Here is a 19,426-nt window from a genome sequence, read left to right on the forward strand (position 1 = left end):
GTAAATATACATGACATGCTTTGTGTACTACACATCCTATATTCCCTTTACATTCATTCCTGCTATTACATGATATATTTATTGTAGCACAATGTTCTTATATAACAGTCATGGCTTAGTGGTAAGTCATGCAGACTACTGTTTCCAAGGTCCTGGGTTCGGGACTGACAGTGGGATTTTATTTTGCTTTTGAGCAGACTACAGGACTTGTCATTCAGAGTGACTAAGGCACTTTTAAGCAGTTGTAACCGGGTTAGCGCTGGTTTGCGCGGAGTTCCCGCATGCGCACTGGCGTTCAGCTCCACGCACGCCCGCTTACAACCGCTTAAAAGTGCTTACTCTTGCGCACACCCACGCTGTTTTCTTTGAAAGAAATGAAAATGGGGAGACAGGAAAGTGGTGAAAAAAGGGGTCACAAAGAGGGTAAGACAGTAGGGAAACAAGCTCGGGTTTTGCAGGAGGGATGTAGGTAAGGCCCATAGCTGCCCATTTCTTCATCAGCAACAGCTGTGCATATGTTTGTAATTTGGTGTGACATTTGAAACCTTCCACCCCTGAGAGAGGTGTGAGGACAACAGTAATACTTGTTGTACAGCCAATTGTAATCGACAGTTTCCATGTCCAACAGACGTGTGCGAAATGGGCAGCTATGTACGGGGCGTAATTTTTTTGTGGGTACAGAGTGTCCTTTTTTTTTTTTTTTTTTTTTCAGGTGAGTGTGGTATGTCAGGTAAAGGAAGTCGGTATAGCTGGGGAGGTAGGTCAACAGACAAGACAAACAAGACGCATACAGGGGAGGTGTATGACACGTGGGGGGGTTACACAATTGACGGGGATGGATGTTTGGCTATCTAGAGCCCATGAGCCCACAGATGGCAACAGTGGAACTGATATCCCCACCCATGGGCAATTGCCACTGTGCCTTCACAGGACAGGGCTGTGCTGGGGGCTGTGTAGGCCGGGCAGCAGGCACGCCCATTAGTTGTGCCACCTGTGCCTCAAGCTGGCGTAGGGGCCCAAAAACAGCTTCCTGGATCTCCCTACGCACCACAGTCCGGACACTACGGAGGGTGAGTGGTGGTTCTCCGGCCACACTTGCAGAGGGGGGATGAGCCCCATCCCCTGCAGCGCTTCCACCCGCAGGTGGCACAGGTTCACCGGAGGAGGGTCCAGACTGGGCACTACTGCCAGGTGCACTCGCCAGCTGAGGTGGGAGAGGTGGGTCTGCTGGAACCCGCCTTCCCTGTCGTCCTATGTTTTGCATTATGTCATGACAGTTTGGGTTAGTAACATACAATACCATTCAATTAGTTGTAACAGCATGCATTAGTATTCCCATTAACCAAACACCCAGATATTCAAACCATTGAACAGCAAGCATAACACATGCATATTTTGAACAGCAATACACAGTCCAACAACATGCAGGGTTGATTGATGGCAACAGGCCATCAGGTTTGGATGTATGAACAGGGCAGATGCATCAACATACATGCAAATATGTATGACCCAACAGGACAAATGTCCAGGGGTGTTAATTGTGATTGCACATACCAATTTCATGTGGAATGGATTATATGTGGTTATAGGGTAGGGTGAAGAAAATTTAATTAACACCTTCAAATACCAATACTTATGTTGTACATTTCTAATAGCTGCAGATATATACACACTACAGTTCTACCTACAGTTTCCTATGTGATAACTACTTCAAGTTGGTGATAGGAATGTTACTGCTACATCAATATACATTTTCATTTTTATTCATACACATTCATATCTGGCTCTGTTCAGCTACATCATTTGCTTTATATAGCTATAGACAACTGTGGATTCAGACAACCATACTATCTGCATATTGCAGACTGAGAGCAACATATCCAGATTTTGGGATACACATTCCAGCTGCAGTAACATTTTCAACACATTTTGCAGTTTGGTTTTGCTTGTCACATTAATTTCATTCTGTACTGACTGCAGTATACTTTATTCAGGAGTTATTACTACTTTACTGGTGGATTCATAACTCTTTCTCACACTCTCTCACTTGTTTTATTTTTACAATTCAGGATGGTACTTAATTCTAGGCTTTATTGACATGTTTTACCTGTAGTTATTACAATCCTTTCCAACAGTCTCACTTCTGTCATGTTTCTGTATTTCAACAGGGATATATTTCACACATGTGTTTTACTCAGCTTGTGCATCTGTACTTTTCAGCCTGCTGCAGGTTATGTACTATTATATTACAGGTGGGACATCTGTATTTCAGACTTTATTTCAGACTTTTTCATTTTTCTGTTTGGATTACAGACTGCATCACACTTTTGTAATCAAGCAATACTTGCAAACCCTCTTACACTGTTACTTGCACATTTTATTACTTAGTGACTACACTGCACTCTTTTGCTAACTGTCATACTTTTATATTTATTTACAGTTACAGGGAGAGGATTACTGACCTGCCTGGTGGTGCAACCTAACCAGCCTATCGCCATAGGCTCTACGGTTCGCAGAATGGACACCTGCAGCTGTAATATAAATAAAGTAATATTGGAATACACATCTCCATAATATCAGCTAGGTTAATTTCTTACATAAATAAGTAGATGTAACTTACTCAGTAGTGGGGCGTTGGGCATTTGCCGGGCCTCCTGGATCCAACGGTTCAGTTGGTCCTGCTTCCATCTCTTCAGGTCCGCATGGTGGTGACAGACCTGCTCACCAGTCCTTGGTATCCCTGTGGCACTGGTAAGATCATGAGCCAACTGGTCCCATGCCTCAGCCCTATATGCTCCCCACAGGACCTGGCCCTGCATGAGTTGGGCCTCATGATTGTGGACAAGGAGCCAAACCATATATTTGGACTCCACAACGCCCCATCTCTGTGCTCGAAAGCAACTACCCTCACCTACACCTGACATTCTGGCTGCAAGTTGGTTCTACAATAGGTTATGCTGTGTATTCCCGCCTATGGGGCTTATATATGCCGTTTTTCCCGCACTTATCTGTGATTGGCCATTTTGGAATTGTATCAGCTTCACAAAACCTGCTTTGTCATGCTCCTCTTTCTATTCATTCCTGTATATTTGCTATTACTGCATTTCTAAGTGCAGCTGTCATGGCTTAGTGGTTCAGTTCCTTGACTATGGTGCATGGTATCCTGGGTTCGAACCTGGCCACTGCTTTTTATATTTTATGACTGTCTACACAGGCTAGGAGGTGTGTCTTTGTAAAGGCAGTTTTGTTACAGCTTGCTCAACGTTGCCTGTCGGTTATCTTGTTGGCGTGGCACGCAGCTTCGCGCAAACGGGGTATGCTGGTTTACACTTCATTTGGCTGTCAGCACGCATATTACGCTCAGCTCAGCTAAGGGCACACACTTTCAGCGTGTTAAACCACTGCTCATCTAAACCACTGCTCACCTACGGGCACTCATTTTGCACCTGTTAAACCACTGCTCACCTACGGGCACTCATTTTACACCTGTTAAACCACTGCTCACCTACGGGCAGATGCACTCAACTTGTTAAACTGTAGCTCAGCTATAGGCACATCTGGCATTTTTTATTATTTTGTTATCTCACATTTCTTCAAAATAAATGGCCCATTTCATTACATTTTACATAAAATATAATTTTATATGTGTACATATATGTCAGGGACTTGTTTCATGCTTATTTCACTAAAAATAAAAATTGATGTTGGGGGGGCTCGAACCATGACTGCCTGCTCTTCAGCCACCGTCTGTACCGCTACGCTATTGCTTCTTGGCTTACTTTGCATATGTAGTTCTTATATGCTTTTCCACTGACTGCTAACTGTGGCTAAGCTACTGGCACGCCCGTGCAAACGAGCGCACTCACGGGCAAACATCTTTACAATTTAAAAAAAAAATGATAACATGTTCATTTATATATTTTATGTTCATAGTCTGTGGGGACATGTGTTGTGTTGTGTTTATTCACATTTCCATGGACTCTGTCGTGGGGGTTTACTTTCGGGACTTTTACTCTTCTGGGGGCGTGTCCGTTTGCAGGGCTCGGCCTATGGACACGCCCCCTACTGTCTTCCACGGACCGTGTAAGCCTTAGGTGTGATTCAGCATGCCCTCATGCATATGCATGACATGCTGACGTCACACCGTTTAACTGCAGCCTCTGTGTAAGCCCTGTAACTCTTACACGGAGGCTTTGTGAATCCTGCCCTATATCTGTTCAAGGGTATTTGTGTTAATAAAGTCCAAGAAATGTTGTGTCTGTGAGTATGAGGCATTGTGTATGTTTTCCTGTCTATACAGGGGTAGCTAACGTCTCCCATGCATAGGGTATTTGATTTAACGGTAAGTGTCTCTGGTAGGTCTTGATATGAGCTATGGGATTCTAGGGACATAGAGCATGACCTATATCCTGCTAGGATATGGTATGGGACTTTGTGGTAATTTGCATGTGGCTAAGTTTCAGGGTATCGGCCTTAATGGCAGTTTTGTTTTTTTGTTTTTGTATTCCTAGGTGCATTTGTTACTTGTGCTTGTCATTCAGGCCTGCATTGTGGTTGAAATGAGTCGTTGGACCAGGTCTCTTACCCGGTTAACATATATGTAAAATAAGTAAATAAGTCAACAAATTATATATGAAGGAATAAATCAATCGATCTGGGATTTGAATGTTTTTTTTTTTTCAAATTGCTTTATTTTATGAATTCTATATATGTACCTTCCTTTTAAACTGTTTACTGTGTATATTGGTGTTTTAACAACAAAGCAAAAACGCTTAAAGTTGAAGTTCTGTCTGCAGCTTTGGATGCTGATGACTGTTCTTGAAATCCTTTATTGGAAGTCTTTGGGTGTGTAGTGCTACATTGTTAGTGGCAGTTTGGGATGTTGAGGAGGAATTGGAACTAGGACATTTGTAATTGATGTAGAAGAGGTGCAAGTGGTCCTCCTAAGACGGTCTCCCCACCATCTTGTTCTAGGATTACAGACATTATGTAGTTCCCGTACTGTCCTCTTGGTTGGGGTAGCTGGCATTGCTTCTTGTGGTATCCAGAGCATGGTAGAGCCTGAAGGTTGTGATCCTTTGCTTGCAGTGTTGATTTAGCTCATTGTTCTGTGAATGGTGGTCTTGCATCACCATTTGGCAATTCCTGGCAAAGCAATGTACTCCTTGCCTCTTTGGTGTCTGTTGTGCATGTAAATTGCTTCTTTGGTGTGCTTCAGGGATATCCAAGCTCAAGGTGGCACCTTGCTTTATGCCAGTGGGCCAGACTTCACAGAACCAGGGTGATTTTGATTTTCTTTGTTCATCCCCAGTAGGTAGTGCTTCTATTTAAGGAGGTCTTGGTGAATTCTCTATTTCCATTGGAAATGACAGTGAACACGGCAAATTCTCAGTTGATGACCATGCAGAGAATCTTGTTCATTAGGAGCACTTTGGACACACTTTGTTGTAGAGCCTTTCTTCATGTGGACACGATTTTGTACAGTATTTCAGATCCTGCAGAGTCAGTCTGTGTTGCATTTGCCCTGTGCCTGATAGCAGCTACAGTATGCATGGATTCCTAATGCTGGATGTCATGTTAAGATCAAAAACTTGTAGATCCCGTGTCTTTTCAAATAAAAAAAAAAACATTTTTAGAATGGCAAAGCTGAGTGAGTCCCGTGGAGCTGTCACCATCTCTCAACTCTGCTCTAAAGTGCAGGGAGTCAAAGGTGTGCGGTAGCAGACAGAATCCCAAATACACATAAGTGTTTTTAGAGATGACAAAGAAAAGACGAAAATAAAATTGCCAAAGATGACCACAAGGCATTCTATAGTTATGTCAGGAATCTAAATGGCAATGCTCAGATATGCTCTGAGCTACAACAGAATGGCATTAAATATACTGATCCCAAGGATATTGCCAATATGCTGGCAGATCGATTTAGTGCCAACTTCACCCCCCTCTTGCCCCCTAAATGGCCCATCTCAATATCAAAAGATTGCCAAATTCCGGTAATCACGGCCACACAGGTAGAAACCGCACTCTCCAAAGCTAAGAATACAGCATCCGTGGGACCCGATGACATCCTGGGCTGTGTACTACATGAACTACAAAATAAACTGGCACTTCACCTAAGTGTCATGTTTAGTCATAGCCTCACCTCAGGCTTCGTGCCCACTGAGTGGTGCACAGTTATAGTTATCCCACTCCACAAGGGGGGATCCACCTTGGATCCCAGGAACTACCATCCCATCAGTCAGACAAGCCTGATCTGCAAGGGCATGGAACGCATTATTATAAACAAAGACATTGGCAACCTTCAAACACTGGACTCCACCCAGTTTGGGTTCGTGAAGGGCCGATCTTTTCTCCTGAACCTGATTGACTTCTTCAGATCAGTCTCCAGAGTTGTAGACGAGGGTAAGGTGGTCCACACAGCCTATCTGGACCTTGCCAAGGCCTTCAACACCATCCCCCACTCTGGAATCATAGATAAACTTACCAAGCTTGGCATAAATCCCTACATCACTCGATGGGTTGCCAACTGGCTTACTGACAGAACCCAGACTGTAAAAGTAGCCGACTCCAAATCCAGCTCCAGACAAGTGGAGTACCTCAGGGTTCAGTCCTGGGACCGCTCTTGTTTGGCATCTACTTCTCTGAAGTACAGGCCAACACTAAAGGGACTCTGGCTAACAAAGTTCGCAGATGACGGCTAACTGGGAGCCATTGTTGAATCCCCAAATTATATGGATATTCTACAAAAGGGCCTTACAGAAACAGATGCTTGGTGCCAGAGCCATGGGCTCAAGTGTAATGACAAGAAATGTATAGTTATCCCCTTTGGGAAAAAAAAATGTACCCATGAATCGCCACATAGGTGGCAGTACACTAAACATTGAAAGTGTGATGAGAGATTAGGGACACAGGTGGACAGTGGTCTCACCTTCGATAACCACATTGCCACAACAGTCAGGAAATCCTTCTGTGTGGCACACCTCATCACTAAGGGCTTTTCATCCATAAAAAAGGAGGTCATTGTCCCACTGTACTCATCCCTCATTAGACCCATTATAGAGTATAATGCCCCATTTGGTATATACTTCACAAGACATCTGCAACAGCTGGAAAGGCAGCAGAAATATCTCACTAAAAGAATCACAGGCCTAAAGCAGATGCTGACCATCTAAAAAAACTCCAGCTATACTCTGTGGCATATCTTCTACTCGGAGGCGATCTCTGCTTAACATACAAGGCCATGTCAAACCCTGAGCTGTTGGACATGCTCCACTTAATGAAATCCCAATCCCTCAGAGCCAAACGCTCTAGGGATCTAAACCTTGTCATCACAATGAACAAAACATGCTGGAGGGATAGATTCCTGACCCAGAGACTCCCCATACTCTGGAATAGGCTGCCCATACATGTCAAGCAGAGTGCCTCCTTGGCCCTGTTCAAAAGGAACCTTGACGATTGGATGGGAGATAGGAAATTCACCCCTGGGATCACGTCAGTCGCCCTGCTAGACAGTGGTTCAGGGAAGTAAATATTGTGGGAAGAAATATCCAGGGAATTGTTATGGCTAGGCTTGTATAGGCCCTAGGGCCGATAGCCTAGTACCAACCTATGAGAGCATTTCTTCTGACAGTACAAGCATTTTAGGATTCCCTGCCCATGGTGTTGTTTTCATCCACAATGACAATGTGGCTGTGACATGGTTTATAAACAAGCATGTAAGTGAGAATCCACTCCTTTCCCCTTTTTTGAGAAGATGTGAGGGTTTGGGAATGGACTGTATCCACATATCATCTTGTGATGGTCAGTCACATTCCAAGTGAAGCCATCTATTTAGTGGAACAGTTCAGTTAGTGTTTTCTAATGCTGGATTTGTCTCTGACTCAGATGATGGCATGCAGGGTGTTCATTTGCTGGCAGGACCCTTGCTGAGATCTGTTTGCATTCTGTCAAATTTCAAATGCGGCAACTTCTTTTCTCTTATTCCTTCCTTCAGAGATGCTGTCCTGAGATGTATCCATCCAAAGGTGGCTCACCGGACATTTTTATACCTTTCCCCAGTTCCTTCCTACAGACTGTACGTCAGAGGCCCTTTAGAAACTTTTTATCACCCGTCTGGATTGCCTTACTCAGACCTTCACTCGTTACGGTTGATCATTTGATTTTTCCAGTTTGTCACGGCCAGTGACCCATAATACCCTACAAAGGTGGTGTAGCTATTGCCTTCTACTTAGGGACCCAACACTAGAAAGACTTACAAAAGTAAGTGGACTTGTTTTTCCATCTGGCCACATCCAAGGGAATAGATCCTTTTACTGCCTTATCTTATCCTAGAATATTTTTGATCCAGGGTTGAGTTTATTCCTATGTAAAAGTTCATGTTGCTGCTCTTCCCAGTTTCCCTCATGGTGCATATTGTCGTTAGCTTCTTGTAAAATATGCAGACCTCTTTGAGGGGTACTTTTCTCTTACGTTTCCCTCTTAAGGTCTCTGCTCCTCCCAATGACTTCAGTTTTGTTTAGGAGAAATTAACCCTTCTGCCCTTTCAATCTGCAGCCTCAGTAGAACTCCTATTCCTCTTTATAGGCTTTTATTTAAACAAGAAGATTTTCAGAGATGTAGGCTTTATGCGTCAGTCCTGCATACTTAGTTTTTTTATAAAGACTTGGTGCTCTTGATAACAAATTAATTTTTTTTTTAACCATGGTAGCCACTGGAACAAACTTGAGTCAGTCAGTTAACTCAATAACACCTATATGGTATTGTGTGTCACACCTACAACAGCCTACCCACATCCTTGCGTCTTTTGTAAAGTCAACTAAGAAGCATAACATAAATGTAGGTATTCTGAGAACAATAAACACTATTAAAACTGTGCAAATATCAATGTTCAATAAGACTTATTTACTGTGCTGATAGTCAGTGCACATTGAATGTTTCCCTAAATATACAAAATATAACGCACACCAACCCAGAACTGTATTTTTTGCTGAACTTTTGCAAACAAATTGTTATATCATGGAAAATGTAGGGCTTTGTTAGAACACTTTTATTAACCAACTTTTTATATGACAACAAGAAATTCCTGTCAGAGTGCAAGAATGCATCCTTAGATACTACATGGGCATCACTAAGTAGTTTTGTAAGACACTGCAATTTGGATGTGATGTCTTGGTCTAGGTTAGCCTTTTGCAGGAAAGCTTGGGATTCCATTCTGAAGGAAATGCAGTTGGAATTCCTGCTATCGGATAGAAAAGTTATATACTTATTCTAGCAAAAGATCTCTGTTGCCACTTCCAGATGCATTATTATAATCTCCCACTCCCATGCCTCAATCCTTAGTGGGCCTGGGGATTCTAATGGCTGATATGTTTGTATTTAGCTTTAGATATTGCTTTGCTTTAGCAATGGGCTATGGAGATCTAGAAGTGTCTTAATGTGACAAGCATTCTGGGTAAGTGGGGGGGGGGGCAGTGTAACCAAGGAGAGCTTAGGGTGCATGAATTACTAATACAAATCTACACTACAGCATGCTCCCATGCATTTAAGATGAAGGCTGCCATCAGAGCAGTCTGGTGGTCTTATGCTTGCCTCCAGGACTGCCCATGGCAATGCCACCCTCCTCCTGAGAATTATAGATTTTGATGGCCACAGACTGCTCTCCCCCATCCTAGGATGGGCACACCTATTCTCTCCTGCCAGCTCCATCAACCTCTTAACTCTGTAGTCAATCTCAGGTGTCCTGGGCCATAGTTAGGGCTTTATTCATGTACATCACTAGAATCGACTTGGAACAACTGAATTAGTTATCTTCATGATCTGAGCAAATGACAGTCTGCGACATTTGTCTAAAGTGGAGTTATGCTTTCCAGAAGAAAGAGCAAGCAGAGTGTATGAGCCCCTATTGGAATCATTGTTAATTATCACTTGCAAAATCATTGTATTCTAGTAGCTGTACGTAGTAGTAGCAGGGACAGATTTTAAGTTTCATATTTTATACATTACCAGTGTTGCATGATATGTGCCATCATTTTTAATTTGAGATAAAGATGCACATCCTTTTATATATTTTGAAGACTGCATTAGATCTAACCTTTAGAGAAGGAAATGTAAATTTTAGTAACATTTTTTGTGCTCCATCTTTTCCATTTTTCAGGTATTTATTCAGCTGTGCTTCTGAAAATTGGAATAGGTTTACAGAAGGTGGACAAGCATTCTGACATTTAACAAATGTGGCTTTACTCAGATGAAAATACCTAGCCCTTCAGGGATAACTGAAAGGTAGGCAAAATGCTGACATGGATATTTGACCTGCTGTGCAACCATGTGATTTTTTTTTGTGTGCTGTGCAGTCTTAATTTAATAGTAACTTTTGACTGTGAGAATTTGTTTATAAGAAGAGAACAACAATCTTTATCTGGATTCAGACAGATTACACTTAGTGATCCAGTTTGTTCACTTCAGCCCTTAAGAGTTGTTGTTGCAGGTTGCTAGCTTGCTTGCCATCTGAAATATTTACCCAGGCACAAACTCCTCCTATACTCTAATGCATTTCTTTTCCTTTCTTCTCTGTATCTCTTTTCCCCAAAACAAGTTGCATCAGAGAAAATGGATTAATTTGTGCTTTCTTTTCTTGCCATTTCTGCTACCTTTTTTGACTGTGGAGTCTCCAGATTACCTTTTTTATTGTGGAGTGTCCAGATTTAGTTGCCTGATCGTTCGTGTGTATGTTGATACTCATGTCAGATCTTTCCTTTTCTCTTTCTAAATTTTACAGGTTTAGAATTTGCCTCCCTTACTCTCATGACTGCAGTGTGGCCATTTTGTGTTGCTTGGTATTAGGGTTTTAAGAGTTGGCTGTTGTGTTGACATTTTAGTTTGTATTTTGCTTTGCGTCCCTTCTGCAAGGTCTGGTGTTTTGTGAAGTTATGAAGTTATGAGACTTTTCAGTGTTGATCGGTTGTTGGTGGAATAACAGTCAGGATTCAAAAGGTATTGGAAATGTGCCCACAATTACCCCCCAGACCGGCATTTACATGTGGAGTATTTAGATTCCTGTCATTTGGAAGAGAAATTATGAGATTTAGAAGTGTTGAGTAAAGATATCTTAGTGAAAAATATCTTGTAAAGAGTCTGTCCATATGACAAAGTTCAAATATAATGGGGATGTGGAAAGGTCATCTGGATTGTCATTGGGAGCATTCCTCCATTCCCCACAAGAAAACAAGATTGGATATTGATTTTCTAACCAAATCCAGAAGTGCTCAAGGATGTCCATGTGAAAAGCTATCAGAAATTTCTGATTAGTAGTACCACAGACAGTTCTCAGATGAAGACCGTTTCTTATCTGTGAGTGAACCAGAACTAATAAAATTTCCTCTGTGCAGGTCTCATTATGACCTCCCAGTGCAGTCATCCTGTTGTCTACATGACCCCCCCCGAAGAAGTTAATGAGAACACCGGTAAAGGCCCAGATTAAGTTGGGCAACCTCTCTTCACCTTCTAGGGCAGGAATAGAGGAGTTTTGTTTCTCCTCACCATCTGGGTGCCTCCTCACCAGCTGCCACTTCGACACTGGTAGATTTGGGGCCAGTGCATGCCCTACAGTTTCCATCAGACTCTGCCATAGCTTTGGCAAAGACTCTTCCATCGATATCTATCACCTCCTGTTGTATCAAGCATCTTTAGGATTGAGTTCTCAACATCGACACTTCAATCACAGTTACTGCGCCAATGCCAGTGGGACCATTTAAAGGATTGATGCTCTAAAAGTTCAAGTCCTTAGACCCAGAACTGCTCATATTGACATCCATATTAAAGGTAGCTTCTCTTCCTCCACATGGGGCACAATACTGGTGTGTTTAGCTTCTGGACCTGTTGGCACCAACCATCGAGATGTTCCAAATAGTGCAAGAAGAATGAACATGGATGCAACACCACATATTGACCAATCAGTCTCCAGAACTTTCACTGGCATCTGGCCCCAGACACCCACAAATCTGGAACGTTAGATCTCCTGTCTTCTCACTAAAAGTGCAGAGAGCCACCACAGTGATAGTGAGTGCCTAGACCAAATTTTCTTCATGTTTCACTGTTGCAGTCATCACATTTGGCTTATCTGCCTGCAGGTAGCCCTCAGTCAGCACAAATACCAGAGTTTTAGTATTTCTGAGTTGGATGCTGTCACTTCTTCCATGACGTCAGGGGTATAAAAACAGGCAGCCGATGCCATTACATCAGTCTTTCTTGCCGAGGAGCCCAAAGCAGAAGCAGTTTGCAAGTGCCGGTCGGCCGCTACCTGAAATTTTTGTTTTAGAGTTTGTAATCCTGAAGTCTTCTAAAGCTAATTACCCCATTGGGGACTTTTTTTTTTGCTCTAACCGATGTCTGAAAAAGTATTGCCTGTGGAAAGCCAATACCTCACAGAGATTTTCATTCTTACTGCGTCACCCGTTTAGGCCCAGGCCACGACGTCCCTGGCTGTCAGTTTTGTGCCTTGTTTAAGTGATAACCATTCGTCGTTGGGCCATCTTTGTCACTAAATTTTTTTGCTCTCTTTCTCCATATTCTGAAATGGCTTCGGTAAGCCATCTGACTACCGATCTTCTGAAAAAACGTAAAGATAAAGACAGAGACAAACCGCAAAGGTCCAAAACTGCCGATGCTTCTGTTAAGCTAGTCGCCAATCTGCCGTGCTCAATGAGGTGCCTTTGCAGCCCCTGATGCCCATTTCTATGGATTCGCAGGCCTCTGCTGAGACCCATTCGGAGTCCAGTATGCCGCAAAATACTTCTTCGACTATGGAACATACGGATGTCTCTACCTTGGATGGATCTGGAGCTGCTGTGCAGGCACCGGCTTCTGAGGGTTTATTCCGACGTACCGATGTTCTGATCAAACCGACAACTTCGTTTTTAGCCAAAACTGCCGAGTTTCTTAGGCCCAGAGTATGCCTAGAAAACTATCCAAAGAGGATGCTCAAGATCCCATGCCACAAAAACAAATACTTAGAATGGTTGAAGACCTATTCATCCTAATTAGGGGAAGCCAGCCTTCCCCTGCTAAAATACAAAGAATTGAGTTTCCTAATGATTCTAGAGACCAGGAGTCCGATGACCCTTCTGATTATCAGGGCATGCCCTTATCAGCCTATGAGGATTCAGATGCAGAGGAATCCATTCCCTCTGCCTCCCCTCCAGAGGATTTTTCTTTTGGTGAAACTTTGCATACTTTAAGAGAGCATTTCCGCTGGGAATGCCAAGAATATCCTCAGTCCAAAAAGAGACTCTGAGAATTTTTAGAGTTGCCTCAGCACAGGCCTCTAGTTATACCCCCTGTCCTGGGTGTTGTAGATGATGTTTTTATGGAATCCAGTCTTACTCCAGGTACATTACCCCTGGCCCCTAGGAAATCTGACAGGTACTACAGAGTAAAAAATGCAGTTATAGACGCTGTTCTCCAGTAACAATAACTGGAATTTAGGGAGATGGTTTGGCAGTTAAGGTTGGATGCATGTGGAAATTATGGATTGAATGACCACATATCCATCAACCCAGCCCTTAAGATTCTCGCTGATGACCCAAAGAGACATTGATAGATGGTTAACTGTTGCAACTTATGTAAATAAATAAATAAATAAATAAATAAAATATTCAGATTCAGTCCTTATGGAGCATGTACATATAATATATTTTATTTTATTAAGGGTGTTCCTTAAAACATAGTTGTTCAACACTATTTAAGGTACAAGAATAAATGTGGTTTTAACATATAATTTTTATACTATATATATATTTTATATACATTTTATATATATATTTTTATATATTTATTGGTATTTATACACCAAATTAATGTATCAATAAGAAATGAGTATTTCCTGTCACAGTTTCTTTGATGATTTTACTTATATTTAATTTTTACAACATTTACATAAGTTGTAAACAAAATTATGAAATGTTAAGATCATGAATTCCTATGAACCTTTACAACTTTGTATTATATTCAAGTGTAAATTACCAAAGGTTTGGTTCAGCATTACCTCAATGTTAATTAGTGTCATTTAATGGCCAGCCTATTAGAAGTCAAGATTAATTAAGTGTGTTTTACTTAGATGTATTTAAACTGAAGATTTGTATGTGTAACAGATTCTGATGAAGTCTCCATATGGGAGATGAAAGCGCTTAATCTGTTTTTTTTTTTTGTCAAATAAATTGGTGTCTTGAAACGTTTTACCTAGTGGTCTGTTGGACTTGGACCTTGAATTTATCAAAAATTGAGTTTCCATGTTTTATTAAGAGGAAAACCTTTATTGTTACTGGAGAACAGCGCCTATAACTGCATTTTGTTCTCTGTTTGGAAGCTGTGTGCTTTTCAGGTACTACAGAGTACCTGATTCCCACAAATTTCTCTTCAAGAATCCTACTGCTGATCCATAGACCATTTCCCTGGGACCCAAAGGTATTAAGGCTACTACAGCCAAAAATCCTACCCCTTCGGACAGAGATTCCAGAGCTTTAGACAGATGGGGTAAGAAGGTATATTCCTCAGCAACTCTTGCCAACAGGGCATTGCATTGCCAGTTTCACATGTTGAAGTACTAGCAACATATTATTGAACTAATTAAACAAAAAATGGTGTTACTTCCAGATTATGCAGAAAATAAAGATTTACAAGAGCTAATGCATTCTGCAAACCAAGTTAGTAAGCATACTTTGCAGTATGGCTTTAATGCCCTAGAAGCTTCTTGCAGGGCTGCAGTCACTGGGTCTGTACTGAGAAGGCATGCTTGGCTGAAGGAACAAACCTTGCCAGATCATGTCAAATCCAAATTACTAGACTCTCCTTTAAATAAGGACTGTTTGGCACCAAAGCAGAAGAATTTCTTAAAAAGGTGGAAGAAAACGCTAAATCTATGCAAATTGTCAAAGAATTCTTACAAGTTCAGCCACCTAGATTCAGTAGGCATTGGCCTTCAAAAAACTGGTCCTTTCCAGCCCCTTCCAGGCATTCCCAGACCAAACCCAGGGGAAACAGACCACCAAGACTACAGTCTCGGGGTATGCAGAGATCTAAACATGGAGTGCCCCCACATCAAAAACAGGGAGTGGTAAGCCACCCCTTATGGAAAAAGTTCACATTGACTTTTCACTTATCCTTCCCAGCCCTGCCCAATTACTTGTGCCCCTAGGAGGAAAACTTGTCCTTCATGCAAAAAACTGGATGTCCATTACTCAGGACCGACGGGTTATTGTATCCCAGGGGTGCAAATTCTACTTCCGTTCACTGCCAACCCCAAGCGGGTTTCCAGACCTTCCTCCAAACCAGTGGGCAGAGGCTCAAAAGCAAGTACTTTCCCTGGTCAGTATCAGAGCTATTCAACCTGTTCCAGTAGAACAAAGGGATAAGGGTTTCTACTCCAGGCTTTTTCTGGTGGCCAGAAAAGAGGTCTCTTGGGGCCCAGTCCTTGATCTTTCAGTTCTCGACACCTTTCTGGTAGTCCCAAAATTCAAGATGCTTACCCTGCAACAACCTTCTCCTTATGCTAGCCAAGGATGCCTGGTTAGTCGCTCTAGACTTAAAAGGAGCTTATCTGCACATCCCCATAAGGCAGTCATGCAGAAAATATCTACATTTCAAGGCAGGTCAGGCTCTACGCACTATCAGTTCTCTGCACTTCCCTTTGGCTTATCTACTGCACCCAGAATATTCACAAAGTGCCTGGCTCCAGCCATTCCATACTGCAGGCAGAGAAATATCCAAACTTTCCTATACTTGGACGACTGCCTGATTAGGCAGACAGTCAGGAATTGCTACTTCAGCATCTGGCATTTGTAAAAAGCCTTCTCACTTCATTGGGGTACACCATCAGCGAAAAGCAATCACAACTGTGGTGCCCAGTCAAAATATTGTATTCCTGGGAGCAAGCTTGGACACAACTTCCCAGATGGCATTTTTCACTTCAGAAAAACAGGTCTATCTGACAAACTACTTAAAACAAATGATCACCAGAACCCAGCTATTTGCAAGGAAAATACTGCAAGCCCTAGGGTTCATGGCCTCATGTATTCTGCTAATTCCATATGCAAGACTACATATGAGGAAACTTCAGTAGTACTTAAAAAGATTTTGGTGCCAGCATTCTCAGGACCTGGAAACAGTCATTCCTATCATACCTAGCCGTGGCCAGTTAGCCACGGCCCTGTGGAACACGGCCTCGAGCAACCAAGTGCATCTACAAGCTCAATTCCTGCCAGGCAAACAAAATTCACTGGCAGACGACTTAAGCAGAAATCTCCTAGACCCACGAGTGGAAATTTGAGCCCAATACCTTCAACCTTCTGATCCAGAGGTGGGGGACACCAGAGGTGGACTTCTTTGGCTCCCCTGAGAACCACCAGTTGAGCAAATACTGCACCAGGAACCCTCACAACAGTGCCTGGAAGGTGGATGCCCTATCCTTTCAGTGGGAAAACCTCTCAATGTATGCCTTTCCCCCTCTCCCTCGTCTCTCAAGAGTACTATTTCTGATAAAACAGGACAGACCAAGGGCAATCCTTATTGCCGCAGACTGGCCACGCCAGCACTGGTACCCACTCTTATGCAGCCTGACAACAGTGCCACCTTGGCACCTTCACCAGACTCCTACCTGGCTGTCTCAGCAGGAGGGACAGATTTTGCATCCGCAATTGCAAACCCTAAACCTTGCAGCCTGGCTTATCCCTTGAATACCCCACCAGCAAACCCTAAGCAAACAGGTGCTGGATGTCATTCTTAAAGCCAGAAGGCCTAGTACTAGGAAATCCTATGCTGAAAAGTGGAAAAGATGTTGTTGTTTGAATTAGTCTCAAGGGAAGGACACAGCAGTGCCCTCCTTAGCTCTAATCCTGGATTACCTAGCAGAGCTATTCCACAGAGGCCTATCCTTCTCCTCCATTAAGATTCATGCCTCTGCCATCTCAGCTCATTGTAATACTGAGCCACCTCTATTTTTTCACCCTCTCATCAAACAGTTCTTGAGAGGGGCTAACAACGTAAGGCCCCCTAGGAGAGCACCCAACCCTGCCTGGGACCTTAACTTTGTACTGGAAAAGCTCACGCTTCCTCCTTTTGAACCTGCTGCCTCAGCAGAGTTAAAATTCTTCTCTTGGAAGGCCGCCTTGCTTTTAGCCATAACTTCAGCAAGAAGAGTATCTGAGTTACGGCACTAATGGCTGTGGAACCCTTCATTATTTTCCATGCTGAAAGGGTTTCCCTCAGGACTAACCCATCCTTTATGCCTAAGGTGGTGTCCATTGTGGCCTTAAACCAATCCATCCATTCCCTAACCCTCAGAATAAAGGGGAAAAGATCCTGCACTCCTTGGACATGCACAGACAGCTCCGGTTCTACCTTGACAGGACTAAGCCTTTCAGAAAGTCTGACCAGCTGCTAGTCAGCTTTGCTACAGGGGCAGTGGGTAAGGCCATTTCAAAACAAACCATTTCCAAATGGATAGCACACTGCATCCATTTCTGCTACAAGCACCATGGAAAACCTACCCCACAGGGGATCAGAACACATTCCACTAGGGCTACTTCCACCTCGTCAGCATTTCTCAGGGGAGTCCCTACCAGGGACATTCTGGAAGCTGCAACCTGGAGTTCTGTACACACCTTCACCAAGCATTACCACCTACCTATCTTTTCTAAATCCAGGGTTGGATTTGCTACAGCAGTCTTGCAAGGCCTACTAGCCAGGCCTAACCCTTCTTGACTGCCTCCACCCTTCCTCAGCTTTAGGAATCAACCCAAGTGTGATGACTGCAACAGTGAAACATGAAGAACATAGTGCAGTTGTGAACACTTACCATAAATGTAGATGTTAAGAGTGTATTCACTGTTGCAGTCCTGTTTCCCTCCCTCCAGCCCCCTGGTTTTCTTCATCTTTCTACCTCTCCTGTCTGTGGCCATTCCTAATGGCATTGGTATTTAATTTTTACAGGTGGTGTTCCCCACCATATACTAGCTCCCTATTTGGGGGCTCTTGACATTTGGGGCAAGAAAAACTGATGTAATGACGTCGGCTGCCTGTTTTTATACCCCTGATAACCTGATGTCATGGAAGAAGCGACTGAAACTGACACAGAAATACTAAGACTCTGGTATTTGGGCCGACTGAGGGCTACCTGCAGGCAGATAATCCAAGTGTGATGACTGCAACAGTGAATACACTCGGACATCTACATTTATGGTAAATGTACACAACTGTACTTTCTGCCTTCCTTGTCCGTAGACAGTCCCCTCTATATGAACCGAGGAGGGTAAAGTACAAGAGGCAACACATAGACTGTTGTAGAGTTTCTTACCCATTCACAGAGAATGGAGATGGAGGGGGCATCAGGGAAAACAACTAGAAGACCAAGTACAGGGAGATACCTGTACTGCTGAGATGGAAGGCGTCTTGGCCAGCTGATCTGTCTCTTGGAGGAAATTGTGCAGGAGGCTTTCCACTCTCTCTGCCTTACTCGTGGGTACTTCCTCCTGCAGACAAGATAGATGTGTGTGTTATGCAAAGAGCTTGATGAGCCTGCAAATTGATGCTCCTATTCCCAGGAAACTGGGAAAGATCCTTTGGAGTTTTAAGGACTGTGATTGTTGGAAAAAGACTTCTCTGACTGCCTCTGTAATCATAGCAGTAGCCTTAAAGTGAATTCACCGAGATGAATGGCCATGAATGCAGTCTCAATCAGGGAACTAAATGTGAGTTGACTGAGAGGGTGTCACATGCACTGCAAGATTTTGCATCATTGCATTCTACTCCGTGTTAAACTGAGTCTTAAGTGTCAATATTCTACATGGTATAGTCTACCCATATAAGTGGGATGTATTACTGATGGGGCAGTGAGGTCAACTGAAACAGGACATTCTTCTCTCAGGCAAGCTTGGCTGTAGAGTTGTGATATTGCTGGCAACTTTGACATCTTTTGCCAGTGCTCTCTTTGAAAATACTAATCTGGGATCTATGTTGAAAGCTGCAGTTTAGAAGAGTGGGCAGGAGGGAAAGATACCCAGGGCTGTTGTCAAGATCTCCAGTTTTCACAGCGTTTTATCCCAGGCTCAGAGAATTGCATGAGACCTGTGGTTTAAAAGGTGCCAGCGTCAGGACAGTCATCTTTTCTGAGAGAACCTTGCTGTGGGGTTGTTTCCAGAATGGATATAGTCGGTGAACCACAGATAACCAGAATAACCAGGGGGTTTGCAGCCCTTCTTCCAGGAGCCAGTTAAAGAATCCATGAGGATTTGCCCGACTCGAGTGTCTGTCTGCTTTCCTACATGGGAGGCCATCAGATATTACAAGTGGATAGGGATGATTATATCCACAGGCTGTACCACCTCCTTTCTTTTGTATCCCATTTTTCACTATTTTCCCCTTCCAGATGTCACAAGGG

At 43.1% G+C, this 19,426-nt stretch overlaps 1 protein-coding gene across 1 annotated transcript in view; it reads left to right on the plus strand.

The window, feature by feature from the left end:
• Positions 1-19,426, plus strand: part of UVSSA (UV stimulated scaffold protein A) — a 1,327,799-nt gene that overhangs the window by 27,476 nt on the left and 1,280,897 nt on the right. Inside the window, exon 2 of the mRNA XM_044062324.1 lies at positions 10,154-10,278. Within this exon, the coding sequence (XP_043918259.1) occupies positions 10,244-10,278 (35 nt within the window). The 5' untranslated portion in view covers positions 10,154-10,243. The remainder of the gene's footprint in view (positions 1-10,153; positions 10,279-19,426) is intronic.

Source organism: Protopterus annectens, chromosome 2.part1 (genome assembly GCF_019279795.1).
Source record: "Protopterus annectens isolate FY-2018-M chromosome 2.part1, PAN1.0, whole genome shotgun sequence".
In the NCBI taxonomy this organism is placed as follows: Eukaryota; Metazoa; Chordata; order Ceratodontiformes; family Protopteridae; genus Protopterus; species Protopterus annectens.